Source organism: Molothrus aeneus, chromosome 8 (assembly GCF_037042795.1).
Source record: "Molothrus aeneus isolate 106 chromosome 8, BPBGC_Maene_1.0, whole genome shotgun sequence".
Lineage (NCBI taxonomy): Eukaryota > Metazoa > Chordata > Aves > Passeriformes > Icteridae > Molothrus > Molothrus aeneus.
Window position 1 is genome coordinate 21,898,109 of NC_089653.1, and position 10,589 is coordinate 21,908,697.

Here is a 10,589-nt window from a genome sequence, read left to right on the forward strand (position 1 = left end):
GTTTGAATTCCCGGGTGAGTAAGCGCTTGGCTGACGCCAGCTGAAACGCTGCAAGAAATTATTTTTGATATTAAATAAATTGTTTTCAGTAAATCTGCTCCTACACCAAGGTCCAGAAGCTACCCGCAGCGCTGGGCTCCCTGCAAGAGAGCTGGACTCCCTTTCCTTGGCCTTGTCCTGCCTGTGCTGGGGGACACACCCTGTCCAGAGGGGTCCAGCTGGGACCAGCTGTGCTGCAGTTGCCTCAGCCCCATGGGCACAGCTCCCACAGCTGCCTGGCAGCCTGGGTACACCATGGCAGAGCAGCTCCCTGCGACTCATCCAGTGTCTCCATCCCAACACTAGAGCCAGGCTCACTGGGGAGGGGGCAGAGGCTTGGCCAGGAGGTTTGCTGCCTTTGGGAATGGCAGCTATCTCCTCATGTCAGATGTCCCAAAACTCATTTCCTTGGCTGTGCAGAAGTCCATGCCTTAACATAGAAGTGCCTGTCCTTTCCCCCTCTGGTCTTCCACACCCTTAGGAAACCACCTTCAATGCACCAGGGTACCAGGTGTCAGTGCCTGAGCAGGTCACAGTGCATGGGTCAGTCCCCTGACATCTGCCAGCAGGTGCTGATGCAAAAGGAAAAATTAGGGGAAACTCCTGAGTGCCCATGGGAATGAGTAGACACAGAATAGGCAAGCATGGCCATGAGTGGTCCATAAGCCAAGCTAGGATTCCTGGGACCCCAGAACTAATGTGCAAAATGGTTTTAGAGAAATAGCAAACCTCTGGCTGTGCCCAAGAAACTGCAGTGGCAGGAAAGGTTTGAGCCTGATTAGATGGGTGGATATACTCCTTTTTGGGGTGCACAGACTTTGTCCTTGCTGCCCTGTATTGTTCTCTGGCTTTGAGCTGGAAGCAAAGATGGACTTCGAGCAAACCAAGTTCTGTCATGGTGGCAATTAGGAAAACTAACAAAATACCAGGAACATAGCTTTCACTATTTTTTTTTAATATATCTTTTGCTGAAGCCAAAACTTCCTGTAGGAACATGATGTTTAAAGGAAAAATTTTCCTGTTGAAAGTTCCTGCAGCATTTGAAGGGATTGAAATATTCTTTGAAAGACAAGATGTAGATATTCTGCTCCAGGAGCATTCATTCAGTGGGATGTTATGCTCTGGCATTATAAAACTTCAGAAACTGAAATGCAGTGAACCCACATTTTAAATAAGTTGTTTTATGGAGAAACAATAACATCTTTTCTGATTTTGATTTCTTTCACTATAGAGCTCTTGCTTTGCTCAAGGGAATCTCCTGTTTCTCCCACCCACAGGCGAGAGGGGAGGTGGGATGACGTGTCAGGGGGCTGCCACAGGCACGGTGCCCAAGCAGACAGGCTCTGAGCACCCAGGTGTGGATCTGCAGCTCAGCAGAGCGGGATCCGATTATTTTTGTGCCAGGGTGTGCAGGCCCTGGCACTCCCTGTCTGTGTGTGCAGTGGGGCTGGCGTGGCAGGAGGGCAGGAGGTGGGTGCTGCAAGGCAGCGTGGCCGGGAGCCCAGGCTGGGGGGCACCTGCAGGGCAGTGCCAGACTCGTCCCGGCTGCTGCCCGGCCCTGGAGCCGCGGGCAGGGCCCATCCCGGCTGCTGTCCGGCCCTGGAGCCGCGGGCAGGCGGGAGCAGGGCCCATCCCGGCTGCTGTCCGGCCCTGGAGCCGCGAGCAGTGCCAGACTCGTCCCAGCTGCTGTCCGGCCCTGGAGCCACGGGCAGGGCCCGTCCCGGCTGCTGTCCGGCCCTGGAGCCGCGGGAGGCGCGGGGAGGGCCCGTCCCGCCCCTGACGGTGCCCCTCGGCAGGACCTACAGCCCCGGCTGCCACCAGGGCCCGATGCCATCAGCACTCGCAGGCGCTGACAGATGGACCCACGGACCCGGCAAGGGGCTGGCTGGGGCTGGAAACTCCTGATCCCTTTTTATCTGTCCCTCAGCCTGCTCTCTCCTCTCCTTGTCATGCTCTGTGTCTCGCCTGGTATCTCACGCTCCTGCTGGGGCTGCCCAGCCTCACAGCACCCTGCGGCCAGGCACAGCCCCAGGCTCCCGCAGGCCAGGCACAGGGTGAGGTTCTGGACCACCCTCCCCTAGGACCTGCTGGGCTTGGTGCCTGCAAGCGCCACCAGCTCTGAGCGAGGGAAGGCACCACAGATGCCCCCATCCCGTGTCTGCATGCTGAGCATCAGCCACAGTGGCAAGCAGGTGCCTGGGACGGGGCTCCATGGCTGGAGTGCACTGCAGGTTGGAGTGGGAGGGAAGGATCAGGCCCAGCTCAGTGTGCTGTGAGGTCAAGGAGCCTTGCTGCTGTCTTCCTCAAATATACTGCCTGAGCCTGGGTCCAGTTGGGTACCAGCTCAAAACTAATCCTGAGCATTTCACTTGGCTCTCATGACATTCCCAATCCTTACTGTTCCATTGCAAACCCACCGTCCCAGCTGGGCAGGGTGGCAGTGGAAGGGTCAGGATCCACAGTTAATGTAGCTGCCCCTAAATGCACCGCCAGAGATCAGCTAATCTGATAATTACAGCAACAAAAGCCATTTAGACAAACCATGACCTGACCTCCAGAGCTTGGAATGAAAACATTTTACCCTCCTCTGTCTGGATCCTGCACTGAGAAAACATCTGTATTTGGAGGATGCTGGGAAAACAGCCCCCGCACGGCACCCGCTGGGGACAGCCTCAGCTCTGCTCCGTGCCACACACTGCTTGCACCCAGCCTCGGACTGGGATGGACAGGCTGCTAAACCCTTGCTGTGATGCCAAGATCGACAGTGTCCCAGCACTGGGCAGGGCACTCTGGAGAGGATGAGGCAGAGGCCAAAGGGGTGTGAGGGTGAATCTTGTGGGAGGGAGTGAATGAGATGGGGTCAGTGGAGCTCACCCTCATAAAAAGCACTTTTTTCCAAGACCACATGAGGCTTGCTGGTGTCGGGAGGCCATCACCTGGTCCCCACTGGTGGCTGTATCCCCGCAGCAGGCTGAGCTCTGCAGGAGCCAGGCTGGCTGTGAGCCCCCCTGCCTCTGGCTCCCAGAGGAGCTGAGTGCGGGGGGCCCTGTCTGCATGCGGCATGGCCGTGTGTGCCCGGGGGCTTCTTCGCTCTCTGTAAGGTGTGCAAGCTTTCCCACTGAGTGGCAGGTCATTGCTGGCTGTCAGTCCAAGGCAGGAGATGAAGGGAGGGATGCCTCAGGGCTGGCTCCCATGTTCCTCCTGCTTTTACATACGTGTTGGTGGCACCCTTTGTGTAGGCTGAGGAGATGAAAGCTCAGGGCCAGAGGGATCTTGCTAACGCAAAGCCACCCAGCTCGGGGGCCCGACAGCCTGCTGCTTTGTCTCTTATTGTCTCATTCTTGCATCTCTTCCCAGCGGAGTCCCACTCCGTGCCGTCAAGGGCACGGGACGCCGGCTGAGCCAGAGGCACCAAGCACCCTGGCAGGTAACTCCTGCTGGGTCAGTGACCCCGGCCTCGCAGGCACAGGCAGCGGCACAGACAGTTCGCACCAGACTGGCAGCACTGAGCTCACACTGCCCAGGAGCTCCTGAGGAAGGGGAACAGAATGGTGCTGATTTGGGGAAACTGCATTTTTTCCTGCAACGAGCACTGCTCAGCCTGCTCTGGCAGTCCCAGGCAGCAGCTTGGTGCAGCCAGCTTGGCAGGCAGCACCCTGTGCCTTTGTGACTTCCCTGTTCTGCACTGGGAAAGCACTTGGCCATGTCCCCAAGTATCCCAGTGCTCTTTGGAAAGTGGTAGGATTAGAAACCAGTAAGTGCAGTGAGAGCCTGATAGTCTGGGGACTCCCTAGCACTTCTGTCTGCTCCAGAAATAGGATCTGTCTGTTTTTCCCATTGCAGCATTCCACTTGTGCAGTGCTTTACTCTTTGAGCAGAAAACATGACTCACCCTGCAGTGGGCTACCCTCAGATCCCTCTGATGCCCTTGTTTCCAGCGGTTGCTTCCTTGCCCAGCATCTCTCATTTAGCAGAATCCACTGACCTTGAGAAACTCAAAAATTCTTCATCCAGTTGAGATTAGAGTTAAGATTAGGGCTAGAGTTAAGGGTAGGGTTAGATTTAAGGGTAGGGTTAGGGTTAGGGTTTGGATGCCCTGACAGCAGCTTGGCCAGGTCAGGTGTTTACAGAGGTTCACAGCTATTGCAGAGAGCAGCAGCAGACCCCAAGCTCTTTTGGGGTTTCCATGTAGCTTTTTCTCCAGGTGTGAATAAAATTTTATCTAAGTTGGACTAAAATTATCACCAGGGCCAAAGCTTTGGTCTATCACTGCTGTTTTGCTCCTCTGCCTTTCTCATTATTCTGTTTTCTCTGAAGGCAGAAGTGCTGGCACGCTACTGTGCCGACAGACAGCTCTGCCTCTTCCCCACTCTCATGCTAAGCAGAAAGTGCACTGGGCAGTTCTTCCAGGTGCTGCCTGGAGCCAGGGGAGGCGAGGGCTGTGCCCCTGGGCTCCGTCCTGGGCAGCCGGGCCATGGAGCCACCTTGGGCATGGAAGGGGGCAAGGATCCAAACTGATTTTCAGAGGGATTTTGTCTGACTTAACAAAGGGAGTGTACAACGCCGGTTGTCTGCAAAAGCATTTAGGGACAGCATGGCCTTTCCCGTCCTGTACCCCCGTGTTTTATGTCAGGAAGGGAGGTGTGTGAGGTGTGTGTGTCACGCTGTCAGAGCTGTTATTCGAGACGTCCTTCCCGTCTCCCTCAAAACCTTTCCGAGACGTAGCAGGGTTGCGGGCAGATTCTCACAAACTTCAAAAGCTGCTCGAGATAGGCGGCAGGTTCCTAACGGAGGCGGCCACGCACCGGGAGGCACCGACCCCTCTCCCCGGGAAGGCTTGGGGCCAGCCTCGGGTGGGAGGTTCCAGCAGCCCCCGGCCGGGCCGGAGCAGTGGGTGCCGCTCCCCGCGGGGGTTGCGGGATGGGCGCCGGGATCAGCAGTGGGATGGGCGGGATGGCCAGAGGGATGGGCGGCGGCATCAGCAGCGGGATCAGCGGCGGGATGCGCGGACCGGCTCTGCCCTCTGTCGGTACCGCTCGGCACCGCCGCGCCCCCGACGGCGGCCGTGCCCAGGAGCCCCGGGGGTCCCGCGGGGCTGTAGGGCGGCCCGCAAGAGCAGCGGAGGGCTGGGGGCAGCGTGGGAAGCGCTGTGCCTGCGCGAAGGGCGGAGAGTTTGGCAGAGAGGCGCTGCGAGGAAGACCCCACGGATCAGTGCCACGTCCCGAGCTAAGCAGTGGTAGCGGAGACCCGCACCGGTAACTCTGGGATTTCCTCGGGGCTGGGAGGTTCTCGGGGGTAACCCCACAGTGCCTGACCTGCTGTGAATTAGGGAAGTGCCTTTGGAAACACCCACCGTCCTCACAGCGGTCCCCGTCCCGCACCCGAGTCACTGCAGCCCTGGGATCCCCCCGCCCGCCCGGACCCGTCACACTTGGCCACGGCGCCCCGACACCTTCCCGTGCCCCCCGAGCCTTGCACCCCGGCACCATCCTGGACCCAGGGCACAGCACCGCGGGGCTGCCTTCACCTCGCCTTTGCGCTCCAGGGTTGATCTGCAGCTCCGGGTGCCAATGGGGACTGTGCCGTGACCCCGAGCGCTGCACCCCCGAGCGCTGCCGCAGCGCAGCGCCGCCTCGGGCACGGCATCCCCCGCCGCACCCCGTACTGCACGGGGCATCGCACTCCGGGACACTCCCCCCATCTCTGCAGCTGCAGGAGTCCCCCAGCGACGGGCGCCACATGCCGGTGACGGCTCTGCACGCCCGCCCGCAGCCGGGCCCGGCCCCAGGCAGAGCGGAGCGGCGGCCTGGGGGCACGGCCGGCCATGGGCGGTGCCTGCGTCCCCGCGTCACCGGGCGCGCTACCCGCCGCCATTGGCCGCCCGGGCGGGGCCCGTGGCACGCCGGGGCACCCGTTGGCGGGCGGCGGGGGCGGGGTCGGGCGCGGCGCGCGGATTGGTCGCGGCCAGCGGCGGCCCCGCCCCGCCGGTGAAGGTGAGCGTCTCCTCCAGCGCCGCGCGCCTCTCGTACCGAACCGGAGCGGACCGGTACGCAGTGACTGCGCCGCCATGGCCGCCTCCATCTTCGCCGCCGTCCCCCACTCCCCGCCTGTCGCCGTCTTCAAGCTCACGGCGGATTTCCGGGAGGACAGCGACTCGCGGAAGGTCAACCTCGGCGTGGGCGGTGAGTCCGTGGCCCCGTCCCGCTCGGCGGCGCCGTTCCCCGCGGCTCGGGCCGGTCGGTGCCCTTGCGGCGGCTTCCGCACCTGCTGCAGCGGCCGGGCGGCGGCGGCGGGCCCCGAGCCCCAAAGGTCACCGGGCCCCGGCCGGACGCGGGGGGGTGGGGGGGCAGCGAGGTCCAGCGGGCGTCAAGGTCGCGGGGCCGGCCTGGCCGCCGTCCTCGGTGTCCCGGGCAGGGCGCTCGGGGCGCCGGGCGGCGCAGCGTCCCCCCGGTGCAGTAAGGACGGCTCTCCCTTTCCCGCAGCCTACCGCACGGACGAGGGGCAGCCATGGGTCCTGCCGGTGGTAAAGAAGGTGGAGCAGATGATCGCGAACGACAACAGCTTGAACCATGAGTATCTGCCCATCCTGGGCCTGCCCGAGTTCCGGGCCAACGCCTCCCGGATCGCCCTGGGTGATGACAGCCCTGCCATCAAGGAGAAGCGGGTATGTGGCAGACACGGAGCACTGGGATCCCTGGGGTTGTCTCTACAGCAGACTGAGTAGAGGAGCACAAATGTGTAGAGGTCCTGCATTTTGGCAGGATTTGGGGGTTTCTCAGACATGGTCTTTCTTGACTATAGCTTACTTGATGAACTCATGCAGTTGAAACTGTTTGTGCAGGTAGTTGTGGTTTTGGGGAAAAGCCGAACGTGGCCTGTGATTGGAATCTGTGTTTTCCTTCATCTTTTAATAGCTTCCCCACAGGAAACCCAAGTCAGATAATACACCACCTTTCCTGAAATAAACTACTAGCTGAGAATCTGCTCTGTGCCAAAATGTAACAGGAATGGCTGGAGTCTATTTATAATGGTAGAACTTGTCAGGATGGGCCTGAGCACTGAAGGAGGTTGAAGACCATGGGAAGGGGATGGCATTCTGACTGAGCTGACCCCAGGGGACACGTTTGGGATCCTGTCTCACTCTTGCAATGCTCTGCTCTCTTTCCATGCACTGCTCCCGGTGCTGGGCCGGGTGGGCAGTGCTGGCAAGTGTCTCTGTTGCAGGTGGGGAGTGTTCAGTGTCTCGGTGGGACGGGCGCTCTGCGGATCGGTGCAGACTTCCTGAGGCGCTGGTACAATGGCAACAACAACACGGCCACCCCCGTCTACGTCTCCACTCCAACCTGGGGTGAGTGCTGCTCCCAGGGAGCCCTGTGGGTCAGTGAGTGAGGGAGGCACAGCCCTGCTCCTTGCAGGCGCCGGGGCAGTGAGTGAGCAGCCTTCTCGTGTGTGTAAGGGGAGGTGCTGGGGCTGGAGAAGGAAGCTTGCTGGAGATAGGGTGTGCTTTTCTGAGAAGATATTTCTTTCCTCAGAGAACCACAATTCTGTGTTTATGGATGCTGGCTTCAAAGATATTAGAACTTACCACTACTGGGATGCTGCCAAGAGGGGTCTGGATCTCCAGGGGCTGCTGAATGACATGGAAGTGAGTAAATCTGGCATGGGATGGGCTGAGCTTGGTGCTGTACTGTCAGCATCTGCAGCTGGCTAGACTCTGGTGTGCTGTGCTGGGAAGTGGATCACTGCAAAAGAGGCTGTTGTTGCCTAGAGCAGCTCCAGGCCTCTCCCTGTGCTGTGGGTGCCCAGTTCTGTCCATGTGAGTGTGTGACCAAGATGTGTTCTCTCCTCAGCAAGCCCCAGAGTTCTCCATTTTCATCCTCCATGCCTGTGCGCACAACCCAACAGGCACAGACCCTACTCCTGAGCAGTGGAAGCAGATTGCTGCTGTCATGAAGGTATGGGCTGCTGCTGGGGCTAAAGCGATGCTGAGGGGACAAATAGCTCTCAAGCCAGCCAGAGCATTTGCATCTGAAATGGGCTTTGAGGGAATGGCATGAGATGTAGCAGAAGCTGAAAGAGTCCCCCAAGGCAAGTGTTGAAGGGAGAGGTGGACAACGGAATGCTGGTTGTCTGTGCTCAGAGGAGAGATGCACTGCAGTTCTTGTTGTGCCTCCAAGTTCTTGTTTTCACACTGTATGGAATGGGCTGTAGTGAGATTTCTCCTGCTGGAAGGATTATCTGCAGGAAGGTGCTGGATAGTAGCACATAAAGTGGTGCACTTCTTATGTCCTCAAATGCAGTTTTCTCCTGCATTGACTTTTATTGAGCACTTTAGTCTTTCTATTCTTTCACCCCAGTAGAAAGAGAGTATTTCAGTCTGATGTTGCTGGACCATGTTTCCTTTGAATTCCCACAGGAACTCAGTGGTCGTTTTTCCCTCCTACGGGTACTGTGGGGGGTAAAAGAGAGCTTGTGGGGAGGGGATTTCCCTCTAACACTGTTCCTCCTTGCAGCGCCGGAGCCTGTTTCCATTCTTCGACTCAGCGTACCAAGGGTTTGCCTCTGGCAGCCTGGACAAGGATGCCTGGGCTGTGCGATACTTTGTCTCCGAGGGCTTTGAGCTCTTCTGTGCACAGTCGTTTTCCAAGAACTTTGGGCTCTACAGTGAGTGTCTGGCAGTAAGCTGGCCCAGTAGCATCATACCCAGACAGATGGGGCTGGCATGCTGAGGGGTGGGGAATTCTCTGCTTTGCCACGACGTCTGGAACCAATGGCTCACATCTCTTGGCTTGTCCACAGATGAACGGGTGGGGAACCTGACCGTGGTGGGGAAGGATGCAGACAACGTGCAGCGTGTGCTGTCCCAGATAGAGAAGATTGTGCGCACCACTTGGTCCAACCCTCCCTCCCAGGGAGCGCGCATTGTGGCCACTACACTTGCTTCCCCGCAGCTCTTTGATGAGTGGTACGTGATGCCAGGGCTGGTGGGAGAGGGCAAGGGAGGGGAAGCTGTCTCCCTGAATGTCAGGCTTGGCCAGATGGCTTCAAACCAGATGGGTGCCCACCGTCATGCTGTGCTTCGTGCCTGCTGCAGGAAGGGGAACGTGAAGACAATGGCAGATCGGGTCTTGCTGATGCGCTCAGAGCTCCGCTCCCGACTGGAGGCCCTCGGGACCCCAGGCACCTGGAACCACATCACAGAGCAGATTGGCATGTTCAGCTTCACAGGCCTGAACCGTGAGTATCCAGTGGGCTGTTGAAGGGAGGATTGGGTGGGGGCAGTTTTGCTATGGGTGGACTGGGCTGAAGCAGTCCAAGCAGGAATCTCTTGGTCTCACTGGAGTTTTGGCATGCCTGCATCTGTGGCTGGGAAGGGATGAAGCATCACACAGTATTTTAGTGTCCAGTGCTTGAACTCTTCTGCTTGTTGTGAAACATTCAAGCATCTCTGATTAGTTCTTTGGGCTTTTCTGAGCTGTGGGTCACTGCTCTGACCTGATGTCCAATTGTTTCCCCAGCTAAGCAGGTGGAGTACATGGTCAAGGAAAAACACATCTACCTGATGGCTAGTGGGCGCATCAACATGTGTGGTCTAACTACCAAGAACCTGGACTATGTGGCCAAGTCCATCCATGAAGCTGTCACAAAAATCCAATGAAGCACATGAACAACCAAACTTACATGAAGTCACCAAAGCTATAGTGTGTAGTCCATGTCTTTCTCTGCTCATGGCTTGCCTTTTCCCACACCTCTTGGGGTTTAATAAAGATGGGAGCAGTAGCTCAATCAGGGATAATCGTCTTCTGACATTTTTTAAGTGATCCTTGCAATATGGTAAGCCAGTGCCCCAGGAGGTGGGTGCAGCATGAGCCACTTTGGCTCTTGTTTCACAACAGCAGCCTGGTCTCCAGGCCCTTAGAGCTGCATCTTTAGCACATCCAAATCAACTCCACATAACTGATCATTTTGATCATGGCAGAGTCCGGTGCCAGTGCAATGCACTGTGTGATAACAGCACAGAGGTTGGGATCTCACATGGCTTGTGAACTAATGTCACTCAGTAGTATTTTGGGGAGGGGTAAAGCTGTTGTTAGCTTCTTCTCTCCACCCGTCCCACCCCTTCCTAATTTCTGAGCCTTATACGAGCAAATATTTGTAATTGTGATAATTGCTTCTTTGTGTTGCTGACATGAAATTAAACCTTTGTCTCTGAATGCTACCTCTGCCTTGTGTGGTGTCATGTCTTCAAACCACACAAACCTCTCCCAGGCTGAGGTTAAAGCCTCAACACCCTTGTTTGTCCACTTACTCAGTTTGTTTTAAGGCTGTCCCTTTCTCTCTCAGGGTATGTTCATCTCTGATGATCACAGCCTCTACTAAAGGGGGAGTCTTACTGGGAGGGTATTGTGGAGAGCTCCCTGTGACTACATGAAGCCAACCAGTTCCTCCTGTGCTCATCTTGTTTTCTTTCTGCCCCACTGCCCCGTACCGCTCAGCTCATCCTGCCTGTCTGTCTGTCTGTGGTTGCTTTCTGGATGATCAAGTGTTTC

At 57.5% G+C, this 10,589-nt stretch overlaps 1 protein-coding gene across 1 annotated transcript; it reads left to right on the plus strand.

Moving 5' to 3' along the window:
- Positions 1 to 6,003: 6,003 nt before the first annotated feature.
- Positions 6,004 to 10,258, plus strand: GOT1 (glutamic-oxaloacetic transaminase 1). The gene is made up of 9 exons (XM_066554922.1): positions 6,004 to 6,221; positions 6,522 to 6,703; positions 7,264 to 7,387; positions 7,572 to 7,684; positions 7,890 to 7,994; positions 8,553 to 8,703; positions 8,839 to 9,004; positions 9,134 to 9,276; positions 9,558 to 10,258. The coding sequence occupies exons 1-9, from the start codon at positions 6,107 to 6,109 to the stop codon at positions 9,695 to 9,697; spliced, it is 1,239 nt and encodes a 412-aa protein (XP_066411019.1). The 5' UTR covers positions 6,004 to 6,106; the 3' UTR covers positions 9,698 to 10,258.
- The last annotated feature ends 331 nt before the right edge of the window (positions 10,259 to 10,589 follow it).